A 13,064-nucleotide genomic window follows, 5' to 3' on the forward strand; every position below is an offset into this window, starting at 1 on the left:
GGGAGAGATATATACATATCCACATGCCTAGATTATTTTCTGGGGCAGAGAGAGGTTCTGCTCAGAAGCTTTCACAAAAGCACCCTCATGAATCAAAGAGACCACTTAAATGTTCATATTAAATGATCAACAAAAAAAAAAGATGCAGAATGTTCAGTGTAGCTGAGGTGTACTGGATATTTGAAGAACATCACAAAGCTCCAAAAGCACAAGCCACAAGAAAAACAGTCAATGACTTTGATTACATAAAGATTAAGATTTCTATTCAACAAAACTCACTATGGATAGAGTTAATCAATTGGTGATAGAATGGAAAAAGGTATTGGCAATGTCTAAAACTGAAAATGAATAAACATCTAGAATGCAAATCAACAAGACTTCAACTGCAACATGAAATTAAGAAAAGATATGAACTGGCAAAAGGATACAGGGGAGAAAAGAAGGTGAAAACTCAAAAGCTAGTATGAAGAGAAACTCAAAACCATTCATTATTATAAAAATGCAAATTAATAAACAATGCCATTTGACTGACAGTATGAGACTAGCAAAATTAGAAAGGTGGACGATACTCAATGTTAGTGGGGTTGAGGAGAACCCTCCTGCATTATTGGTGGTAGAGGTAAGAACTGGTATAGCTCTGCCAAAGAACATGTAGGCAATAGTTAGCCAAATTAGGTAGATGAATACCCTGAGAACCAACACTTTTTGCCCAGCTCGACGTCTTGAAGAAATTCTCCCATACATCCTGAAGAAGAGAACATTCACCATAGTGTGACTGAGGGCTGAGAGTCCATTACTGGGAAAGTAGGGAGTAAATTGTGAAAGAGGAACACCACGGAGTGTTTTATGCAGCAAGCTAGAGGCAACAGATTAGATGGACACATAGCAACATGGACAGATCTTTAAAACTTGAATGCTTTGTAAAAAGAAATAAAGGAAATATGAGATCTTATAATGCTATATATACTATGTGAAATAAAAATGTATGCTCACAAGATAATACACATTGGATAAGAATGTATACAAACAACATGACATACACATGTTATTTTATTTTACACATTTTAATACACATGAAAATGGTTGCCTAAGGGGAAGGGGAATCAGGAACTGAAATAAAGGAGAATAAATAAAACAAGTGAGGTGCCCTGCCTAGACCAACACTGATCATGTGCAACAAGTTGAGGGGTATCATTAACTCATCTCTTTGCACCGGAGGTCTGAAACTAGGAAGGAAGGAAGGGAAAGAAGGAGGGAGGGGAAAAAGGATAACGATGGAATAAAACCAGGAACAGTGATGAAATAATTGAGATTAGGCATTTAGAACAGGGGTGATCTTGAGGATATGGAAATCCTCCAGGAATCCTAAAAAATCCTGAGGAGGATCACAAACTTCTGATAGTCCTATTATATGAATAATAAAGACATATTAAATAAATATGTGAATTTCATATGGATACTAAAGAAATTTATATGAATATAAAGAAATAATAAAGACAATTTATTCTTATGAATAATAAAGGGTGACCTTAAGAGGTGGAGGATTTGGTGACAACTGGCTTATAAAAGTAAATTAGAAAATACCTATCATGAAAAGATGTTACTTTGACTGTGCTGGCAATTTCCTCAGAAATTGCTTTGGGTTGAGGAAAAAGTAAAGGAAGAGGATAAGGGTTTTCAGCAAAGGTGAAACACAGAGATATGTCCACTTTGGGTGGTTTGGGTTAGCAGGTTATGGATGATGAGCATGAGAAGGAAAGTTTATCACTCTGTGAGAAAGGCCTCTGTTGCCTATACTAGTGTGAAAGCTGAGCTATTGCTAACACGTGGTCATATAGTGTGCAATTAATAACTACATTAAAAGAGAAGAAGAGGGGCAGCTGGGTGGCTCAGTTGGTTAACTATCTGACTTGATTTCATCTCAGGATCATGAGATCCAGCCCTACATCAGGCTCCACACTCAGCAGGGAGTCTGCTTGAAGATTCTCTCTCCCTCTCCCTCTGCCCCTTCCCCAGTTCTCTCTCTTATTCTCTCTCTCTAAAATAAATAGATCTTAAAAATTATATAAAGAAGACAGCAATAGCTTTGTTTTATTTTGATTCTGCAATATTCCAAGAATTTAATAAATTTTTTACCTTGAGCCACATGCAAAAAAAACCACATGTAGAAAAACCAAAAATTTACCATAGTGAAGAATAATTTTTGAGAAACATGCATACCATATCATATGTACATATATTATGAAATTACAATACCTTATCCTTTTCTCAATTTTTTAATAAATTTTCTATTATAAAAATGGATTTACCTTTAATTTCAGAATGTTCAGTTCCTAAAAACAAACAAAACACTCACTGTAGCAAAGACATAATGTTCACCTGAATAAAATATATATGAATCATTAATATCTCAGAAATAATATAGCAAAATTTTTCCAAAGATAAAAGGGAATCACAGTATGTCATCTTTCTTTGATTTTTAATACCACATAACAAACGTTTCATATTGCATTTGAACACATACGAATTTCACTACAACAAGGAAATAATTTTTTCTTGGGTATTAAAAAGAAATGTATATTTTGAATATATTTGAACACATACGCACAGCAAATTTACTATACAGTTATACAAAATGTATAACTCTTTTAAACTTATATGTATAAAAGGTGGGATTTTTCAGGATACATGAAATCAATTTACACTCCAAACTTCCGTTGGTGTAGTGATTCTGATCTGTCCGCTGAAAGATCAATGAATATAATAATATTTTTATTTTACATCTCTGCTCTCATTTGCTCTTGCTTAGAGAGGGAAAAATTAGAAGCACTACTGAAATACAAATGGTGATGCTAACTCCACAGAAGGGTAAATGGAAGTAACAATGAGAGTTGACTAAATGTATTTTTGATATGGGTTCAAGATAATTGATTTTTTAAAAGTCAGCTTTATGTCATAGTTACTCGCTAGCAGTGGGATTTTTTTCCCCTGATAAGCTAACAATTTGTGTTCTTTGACCTTAAACTGAATCAGGAGAAGGAGGAGAGGGAGAGAAAAGGGACCGAAGAAGAGGAGAAGGTGAAGAAACCCCAAATATTCTTATGCTGAAAAGTGAAATCAAATTGTAAGCTTAAGAGGAAGACAAATACTGCATGATGTCACTTATATGTAAAATCTAACAAAGCAAACTCAGAGAAAAGAAGATCAAATTTGTGGTTACTAGGGGCAGAGGGTGGGGGGTGGGGAATTGTCCTACAAACTTCCTGATAAATAAGCACTGGAGGTACAACGTACAGCACAGTGACTATAGTTACCATTGCTATATGGTACGCTTAAAAATTGCTAAGGGAGTAAATCCTAAACGTTCTCATCACAAAGAAAAAAATTTTTTGGTAACTGTATGGCATAATAGATGTTAACTAAACTTACTGTGGTCATCATCTCTCGATGAATGTGTGCCAAGTCACTATATTATACACCTTAAACTTATATGCAGTATTGTATGTCAATTCTATCTCAATAAAACTGAGAGGGAAAAACTCTCAAGCATCCTGGCAAGAGTTGTGATTCACTGTCTTCCTCCCTTAAAAATGCTTTGAAATTTCTTTCTCTTCTCTCTTTATTAAGGTTTTAACTATTTTTAATGAACATAAAGTATTTTGCTGAACTGCTTATATAAATCAAAAGAAATAATATGACTTGAAATCCTAAAAAGTGTGTTTTTATATTTAAGAACTGATGTCAATGGGAAATTAAGTAAGACTTCTGTAAAGTCATATAATACCAAGCACTGCCAAAATATAATTATTATCAATTAATTTGTCCATATATATCTCCAACATGTATTTAATGCTTATTTATAAGGCATTACATTTGGAATATAAAAATAATTAGATTCTCTTTTCAAGAATAGGGTCTGGCACATATATAGTAAGAACTTAATAAATATTCATTGAATAAATGAATGAATATAATAATTTCCAGAGATTTTTCCTCCAGAAAGCATTGATGTAAGGAAGAAGTCAGTCTGTGTGACACAGAGTAGGCACCTAGTAAATATTTTTTAGCATCAGAGGTTTTCTTTTTTTTTTTTCAAATCTCTATAAATCCAGAATAAGGAACATCCTATAGGCAAATGACCAAGTTTCTCTAAAAATCAATGGCATGAAAAAAATTGGGAGTGGATGGGTAGGTAACATTTTTTAAATTGAAGTATAGTTGACAAAAACTGTTATATTAGTTTCAGGTGTATGACCCCAAGATTCAACAATTCTACATATTATGCAATGCTGACCACAGTGTGGTTACTGTGTGTCATCATGCAACATTATTACAGTATCATTGACCATACTCTGACATTTTATAACTGGAAGTTTGTTCTTCTTAATCTCCTTCAACTAATTCTCCCATTCTCCCCACCTATCTCTGGCCACCACTAGTTTGTTCTCTGTATTTATGTATCTATGTCTGCTTTTGTTTGTTTCTTGGTTCATTTGTTTTGTTTTTAAATGCTTCATATAAGTGAAATAATATGGTGTTTGTATTTCTCTGATTTACTTCACCTAGCATAATATTCTCTAGGTTTAACATGTTGTTGCAAATGGCAAGATGTTATTCTTTTTTATGACCTGAGTAATATGCCTCTGTGTGTGTGTGTGTGTGTGTGTGTGTGTGTGTGTGTGTGACATTTTCTTTCTTTGTTTGTCAGTGGACACTTGGGTTGCTTCCATATCTTGGCTATTGTAAATCATGCTGCAATAAACATAGAGATACATCCTTTTTGCATTTGTGTTCTTGTTCTCTTTGGGCAAATACTCAGGAGTGGAATTGCTGAATCATATGGTAGATATATACAAATATGTATAATTTTTTTTGAGAAATCTCCATACTGTCTTCCATAGTGGCTGCTCCAATTTTGTGCACCATCAACAGCGCACCAGGGTTCTCTTTTCTCCACATCTTCACCAATACTTGTTATTTCTTGTCCTTTTGACACTAGCCATGCTGACTGGTGTGAGGTGATATCTTACTATAGTTTTGATTCACATTGCCCTGATGATTAGGGATGTTGAGCATCTTTTCATGTGTCTGTTGGCCATCTTTATGTCTTCTTTGGACAAATGTCTATTCAGATCCTCTGCCCATTTATTAATCATTTTGTGTGTGTGTGTGCATTGTACTGAGTTGTATAAATTTTTATGTATTTTGGATATTAATCTCTTATCAGATATATCATTTACAAACATCTTTTCCCATTCAATAGGTCATCTTTTTATTTTGTTGATGGTTTTCTTTGCTGTGCAAAAGCTTTTTATTTTGTGGTAGTCCCAATAGTTTATTTTTACTTTTGTTTCCCTCACCTAAGGAGAAATACCTAGAAAAATGTTGCTAAAGCTGGTGTCCAAGAGATTACTGCTTATATTTTCTTTTAGGAGTGTTATGATTTCAGTTCTCACATTTAGGTCTTTATTTTTTTATTTAAGTTAAATTAAACAACATACATTTAGGTCTTTAATCCATTTTGAGTTTATTTTTGTGTATGGTGTAAGAAAGTGATCCAGTTTCATTTCTTTGAATGTACATTTCCAGCTTTCCCAACACCATTTATTGAAAAGAATGTCTTGTCTAGATTATATATTCTTGCCTCCTTTGTTGTGGATTAATTGACCATGTAAGCATCCATTTATTTGTGGACTTTCTATCCTGTTCTATTCATCTATGTGTCTGTTTTTGTGCAAGTACTACACCGTTTTGATTACTATAGTTTTGTAGTATATCCTGAAATCTAGGATTGTGATACCTTCAGTTTTGTTCTTTCTCAAGATTATTTTGGCTATCCAGGGTCTTTTGTGGTTCTACACAAATTTTAAGATTATTTGCTCTAGTTCTATGAAAAATACTATTGATATTTTGATAGGGATTGTGCCAAATCTATAGATTACTTTGGGTAGTATGGACATTAAAAAATATTTGTTCTTCCAAGCCATGAACATGGTATATATTTCCATTTATTTGTTTCACTTTCAATTTCTTTCATCAATGTCTTATAGTTTTCAGAGTACAAATCTTTCATCTCCTTAATTAAATTTATTCCTAGGTATTTTATTCCTTTTGGTGCAATTATAAATGGGATTGTTATCTTAATTTCTTTCTCCAATAATTTGTTACTAGCATATAGAAACACAACTGATATCTGAATGTTTTTTTTTTGTATCCTGCAGTTTTAATGAATTCATTTATTAGTTCTAATAGTTTATTTTGTGGAGTCTTTAGAGTTTTCTTCTTTTAAAAAAAAAGATTTATTATTTTGGGGGAGGGAGAAAGAGAGAGAGAAGGAGAGAGAGAGAGAGAGGAAATGAGAGGAGGGGCAGAGGGACAGAATCTCCACTGAGTGTGGAGCCTAATGTAGTGCTCTATCTCATGAACCATGAGATCATGACCTGAGCCAAAATCAAGAGTTGGATACCCAACTGACTGAGCCACCCAGGTACCCCTAGAGTTTTCGATGTAAAGTATCATGTCATTTGCAAATGGTGACAGTTTTATTTTTTCCTTACAAATTTAAATGCCCTTTTACGAACTTTGGGCTTTTTTGATTCTTCCTTTTCTAGCTCTTTTAGGTATAATGTTAGATTATTTATTTGGGTCTTTTCTTCTTTCTTGAGATAGGCCTGTATTGGTATAAAATTCTTTCTTAGAACTGATTTTGATGTATCCCAAAGATATTGGACCATTGTGTTTCTAGGTGGGTAACTCTTAAAGAATAAAACAGACTTTAAAAACTTAATAATCAAATACAATGTTAGATTATTTTGGACCTTAATTCAAACACATTGTTCTAAAAGGACAATTTTGAGAGGGCCACCTGGGTGGCTCAGTTGGTTAAGCATCTGAAGACTCTTGGTTTTGGCTCAGGTCATGATCTTACAGTCATGGAATGGAGCCCCCACTGGGCTCTGGGCTCAGCTTCGAGTCTGCTTCAGATTCTCTAGCTCTCTCCCTCCAACTCTCTCTCTCTCTCTCTCTCAAATAAATAAATAAAATCTTTTTTAAAAAGATATTTTTGAGATGGTTGGAAAAATTTGAACATGGGCTGTTATTAAACAGTGTTTGGGAATTATTATTAGGTATACCAATGAAAATATATTGTGTATATATGAAGTGTTTGTATCATTAGAAATTTATATAGGTGAAGTGACACGGTATCTCAAATGTGCTTTAAAATACTCAAACAAGTTGAACGAGACTGGCAAAATATTGTTAACTGTTTGAGCTGGGAGATAGGCACATATTGGTTCATTCTACTAATGTCTAGTTTTGTTATGTGGGAGCTTTTCTAATTTTTTTTTATGATAGTCACACACACAGAGAGAGAGAGAGAGAGAGAGAGAGAAAGGCAGAGACATAGGCGGAGGGAGAAGCAGGCTCCATGCACCGGGAGCCCGACGTGGAATTCGATCCCGGGTCTCCAGGATTGCGCCTTAGGCCAAAGGCAGGCGCCAAACCTCTGTGCCACCCAGGGATCCCTGTGGGAGCTTTTCTAATACAAAGTTCTGAAATAACAAATATGTTTAATAAATGAAAATATGAGAGAAGAACATTCCATAGTTCTTCAAATGCCCATTCAGTAGTACTCTTACTGCTAACACTATCCTATACTCATTTAAAATTACAATTTACCTAAAAGGAAGTTTCAGAATACCCAGATCAAGTAATGAAAAAACATAACCACACAACTTTAAATTACCTTGACAACCATTTTCATCTTCTCCTGTAATGCAGTCCACTTCACCATTGCACTTATACTTGTTTGGAATACAAACACCAGATTTACAAAAGAAACTTTTGCCATGGCATCCTGCACAAACATAAACAGTAGAGATTTTATTTTTATTTTTTTCATACTTAATATTTAATGGGATAGAATCTGAAATTCAATGGGGGAAGTCTTTTACTACCTGTACAGCATAGTTCATCACTCTGGTCTCCACAATCATTGATCCCATTACAGGTCCTCTTTTGAGGAATCTGTTTCCCATTCACACAATGGAAGGAATCACTTGCTGCAGAAACTGTAAATTATGAATTATCTTTGTGAAATTTATTTATGGAGTTGTAGGTGACATCTTTATCACATTTGGAATAACAGAAACATTAAGATAAAGTCAGGCATCAAGTAAAAAATGATATAAGCTGTATTGGTAGGATCAACATAATATATATGGTTAAAAAGGAAAACAAATGTCAAAAGTTGGTTTATGGAGGCCCTTTCGTTATCTCTGAAAACCAGTATTTATTGTGGAGGTCTGTACTCATTGAGGTTGGGGGATGGGGATCAGGGATCACAGGTCCTTGCTCACATTGGCAAATACAGGTGTTCACCCATTCCTTTCCCGCTGCTGTACGAATCCTCACTTCCATCTCATAACTTATTTGAACAGTGCCATTTATATTTTGATGGTATTTTTTTAGCACCAAAAAAAGTCTTCAGCCTCTATTTTTTTTTAATTTTTATTTATTTATGATAGTCACACAGAGAGAGAGAGAGAGAGGCAGAGACACAGGCAGAGGGAGAAGCAGGCTCCATGCACCGGGAGCCTGACGTGGGATTCGATCCCGGGTCTCCAGGATCGCGCCCTGGGCCAAAGGCAGGCGCTAAACCGCTCCGCCACCCAGAGATCCCTCTATTTTTATTTTTTAAGATTTTTATTTATTTATTCATGAGAGACACACAGAGAGAGGCAGAGACATAGGCAGAGGGAGAAGCAGGCTCCCTGCGGGGAGCCTGACACTGGACTCCATCCTAGGACCCTGGGATCACGACCTGAGCCGAAGGCATATACTCAACCACTGAGCCACCCAGTTGTCCCAGGCTTTAGCTTTTAAAACCGCATTTGTGACTAAAATATTCCAATCTAGTTAAGACTTAGGTAAAAAGTGGCAGTGACTGCTTTGAGACTGTGGCCACTTAAATATTTTAAAGGTATTTTGAAGTGTGTAGGCTGGACCTCTCAAAGAAAATATGGAGGTTTCTTCTGATGTTTGAGTTGCTTATGTTTGTTTTATTAACTTTAACCCAGCTGTTCCAGCAAGCAAAGAGAAGTCAAGCAGCTTTGCCCCCAGAGAGGAACCTGGATAGAAGTAATATTTGAACGCAAAAAGGTGCAATAGAGGAAAAGCACCAATTTAGGTTTTAAAGCCCCCCAGAATGATTTTGCCCCTATTATTGCAATTGAGTATCCATCCTTTGTTCATTTACTACAGACTGGTGTGCAATAAGCAATTTTGAAGGAAGTTTTGGAGTTTCAGGCAAGTACTCTACCAACCTGTGTTCTCTGTGTAACAAACCACACCAGCTACACTTTTAGCTCTTCTCTTAGTAAAAGTACATTCAGCCAAACTTGTCTCTAATCCTCGACAATGTACCTGCAGACATTCAGTGAGATTTTTATGTTGATCTTCAGGAACTTCAAACGTTTTTTGAATGTCAAAAGCACCTCTACAAATAGAATAAATGAAACATTAATGTAGAATAATTAGTAGGTTGCATTTATAATCTTAGTGTAGGAGATAAGGAACTAAAGTAATTTCCTCTAATTTTCTACATATGAATGATACATTGAACAAGATGCTTAAATTCTCTGAGCCTCAGTATCTTCACCTGCAAAAGGGAACATAATAATCTCAGCTAGTTTTGGAAAGATTAATTAAAGCAGTCAATTTAAATTGACTAGCCAAAGTTCAAGCGTGACAAATAATCAGCAAATAATAGTTTCCTCTTCTCTGTTTCTTGTTGAGGAGGAATTATTCTTCCACACTCCTGATGTTTCCTTTCAACCTGAGGGTGTCATTCTTGGCCTCTCTCCATCTCTTAATTCCTCTTTGTTCAAGGAAAGGGAACCGAATAATTGATCAGGGAATTTTGGAGTTATAAATCAAGGTTAGTTCACTTTTTCCATCTTTCCTTTTGGGGACTGCTTCACTTGCTTCTCTTGCTGTAAGGTTTACCTAGTTGGTTCCATTGTTGCTTAGATTTTGAGAGGTTAAGTTGATTTAATTCTAGGAGGTTTGTTTTATTTTTATGTTAAACTATGTCTTCAATTCAGCCTTGACAGTATTAAGGTGATATTTGGCATCTGTATGCCATTGCTTAGACTTCTCAATTTGTTCAGAATTTGTGCATGTAAGAGGCTACCTCTATGACTCAATATACTAGAGATGATGAGTTATAGTAAATTGTTCTTTCAGAACATTCAACTGTTTCTTGTTTCTTTTAGAAGGAAATGGGGGAAATGGTGTTAAAAATAAGAAGTTGAGAAAGATGCATCAGGTAAAAAATATAAACGATAACAAAGCAATAATCACAATATAAATATCGTATCAATTAGAATGAAAGGCAAAAAGAAAACAATTAAAGAGAATAAGGAAGGTATTTTTAATGATTTCGGATCCATAATGATGATGAAAGAGTCATAAAACTGTGCCAAACAGCATCAAAATATGGGAACAAATGAGAGCCATTGGGGCAATCTCAGAGGTAAATAATTTGAAAAAAATCAATCTAAAACTATCTAAAAATACTAGATAAAATGCATTCAATGAGCTCTTTTTTATAAATAAAAAATAAATAAAACTGTATTTATTTATTTATTTATTTATTTATTTATTTATTTGAAAAAGAAAGAGAGCACAAGTGGGGAGGGGGAGCAGAGGGAGAAAGAGAAGCAGACTCCCTGCTGAGCAGGGAGCCTGACCAGGGTTCAACGAGATCTTAAAGAAGGAAGGGAAAATAATTGGCTAAAATAAGAGAAGTCTGTCCATGAGCTCATACAAAATATGATAAGAGTAAAATACTGGGAGATGAAAGACTGAGAGACTTTCCTATTAGGTTGAATCATAGGTTGTAGGTCACAAACTGTCAAAGACCACAAGTACCTTGTGGCTCAGTTTAATAAGATCCTTTCACTAATGAACCACTAGCAGATGTGGTATAGGAAGAAGGAACCTGAATTCAGAATAAAGTTGAGAGATGCAAGAAGCAGCAACAAACCAACACATTGGTAATGAACATATTTACAACTCTCTGGAACTTCAACAAACCTACAGGTACTCTGTGCTCAGCCATGTTCTAAGTGTAAATGAATAGGAATAAATAGTGAAACATGAACATATTTAATCTTCATAACAATGCTAGGAGGCAGGTGGTTAATATTCTCAGGTCACATATGAGGAAATTAAAGCAGAAAGACTGGGTAATCAAAGAAGCTAATAGTTGGAACAACAAGACCAACCCCAAGATAATCCACTGACACAAGCACTCACTGTTGAAATCCAAGGTCAACACAGGCCACATTAGCCTCCAATATGCTCCAGGATTTTTTACATATGAACATTTTCTTATCTTGGTGTATAAGTTTTACTTCAACAATTCCCTCTGAAGTGGTATTTCCATAATTTAAGGAAATGCTAAATTGTCCTAAAATTAAAAACAAAACAAAACAAAACAAAAGAATGAGCAATATTAGGCAATTATATTTTTTCCTCTTGATTAAAAGCCTTTAAAATAACAAAATACATAATTTCAAATTAACTGTGAACTCCATGAAGATTTTGACAGAAAATAGCAGGCAATTATTTTATGAGGCAACCGTGTGAAGAAAACACTGATATTTATCCCCATTTTTACACATGAGGAACCTAAATTCCTCCATTTTTACACATGAGGTTAAGTTGCTCGCTCCAGTGGGGAAGCCAGGAATCAGAAGCTATCATATTGATCTCACTCCCAAGTCTGTGCTCTTTTTAAAAGTAAGCCAAACAAATAATTAGAATGTAAAAAAGTTTTATACATCCTCATATATTTAAGGCATTTAATGCCTCAAGAGAACAAAAGTCTGCCACTGACAGAATAATCTCTATTATTTCTTCCCTTCTTCCAACAGGCAAAAGAGATGGGTTGAAATAGGGGGCTCTCTACTTCCTGCTCCAGAGTGCTTCAACATCTTCACTCAGCATCACACAGATATTTAGGCTACTGCACTGACCTATGGCATGGTGCCTTTAAAAACAATGTTTTGGGGTGTCTGGGTGGCACAGTCGGTTGAGCACTTGACTCTTGGTTTTGGCTCAGGGTCATGATCTCAGGGTCCTGAGATGGAGCCCCAGGTGGGGCTTGGTGCTGAATGCAGACTCTGTTTGAGTTTCTCTTTCCCTCTCTCTCTTCCCCTCCTCACTGCGTGCTCTCTCTCTCAAATAAATAAATAAATAAATAAATAAATAAATAAATCTTTTTTTTTAAAGAAAGGATGTTATGAGTATTTTTCTATCAATTCACTCAGTGCCTGTGATAATTGATATCTGAATATAGCCTAAGGTTTGCTGTCATAGCTAAAATTTCTTGAGCTTTTTTTGTGTGCCAGTGTGTGAAGAGCTTTACATACATGATTTTATTTAGTTTTCATGAGGGTCTTACGAGTTAGGAACTAGTGTTATTCATATTTTACAGATGTGGAAAAATGGGATCTGACAGTCACATAGCTTGTCAATAACTGAGGTGGGGTAGAGGGGCTTGCAGCTAAATCTGGCAGTGAGATTCATAACCTTAACCACTCCACAGATCTACCTGTCAGTATCCCAGCCTCCTCACTGCATTAGGAACCTGGATGGAGTATAGACAAGCTCTTTCATTTGATGTACCAAGTTAGAGATTTTAGAGCATGGCCAGGTTAGAGCATGGCCTAGGTCAGCAGAGGCCTGAGTTCCCCTTAGATTAGGGCCAACAGGGTTGGGGTTCCCTTGGGGTAGGGGCTGGTAGGATGGATGCTGGAAGAAATTATTGGAGCTGGAGGTCCAGAGGTGCAGCTCCATCTCAGTATCAATGTCATGTAAAGATTTGTTCACTGGGTTCTGAACCAATTCAGTAGTTCTGGGAATAGTCCTGCTAGCCAAGTAGAAGTGAGGATAAGGATAATTTTGAAGGGCTGGGTAACAGAGAGTGGCACCAGGCACCGAGGGGAAAGACTGACCTTGGGAGCCTTGTGCTGTGGATTCAAAGGCTGGCTATA

The 13,064-nt window shown here is 35.7% G+C and overlaps 1 protein-coding gene across 6 annotated transcripts in view; it reads right to left on the minus strand.

Annotated features, from left to right (window-relative positions):
- CFI (complement factor I) overlaps positions 1-13,064 on the minus strand; it is a 60,505-nt gene that overhangs the window by 17,262 nt on the left and 30,179 nt on the right. For 5 of the 6 annotated variants that reach the window (XM_072810601.1, XM_072810600.1, XM_072810602.1 and 2 more), the window contains 5 exons: positions 11,323-11,476; positions 9,327-9,499; positions 7,959-8,072; positions 7,748-7,858; positions 2,310-2,333 (listed from right to left, as the gene is read on the minus strand). In XM_072810601.1, coding sequence (XP_072666702.1) covers positions 2,310-2,333; positions 7,748-7,858; positions 7,959-8,072; positions 9,327-9,499; positions 11,323-11,393 — 493 coding nt within the window. In that variant the 5' untranslated portion in view covers positions 11,394-11,476. The remainder of the gene's footprint in view (positions 1-2,309; positions 2,334-7,747; positions 7,859-7,958; positions 8,073-9,326; positions 9,500-11,322; positions 11,477-13,064) is intronic. The other variant, XM_072810598.1, reaches the window with a different exon arrangement.

Source organism: Canis lupus, chromosome 33 (assembly GCF_048164855.1).
Source record: "Canis lupus baileyi chromosome 33, mCanLup2.hap1, whole genome shotgun sequence".
NCBI lineage: Eukaryota > Metazoa > Chordata > Mammalia > Carnivora > Canidae > Canis > Canis lupus.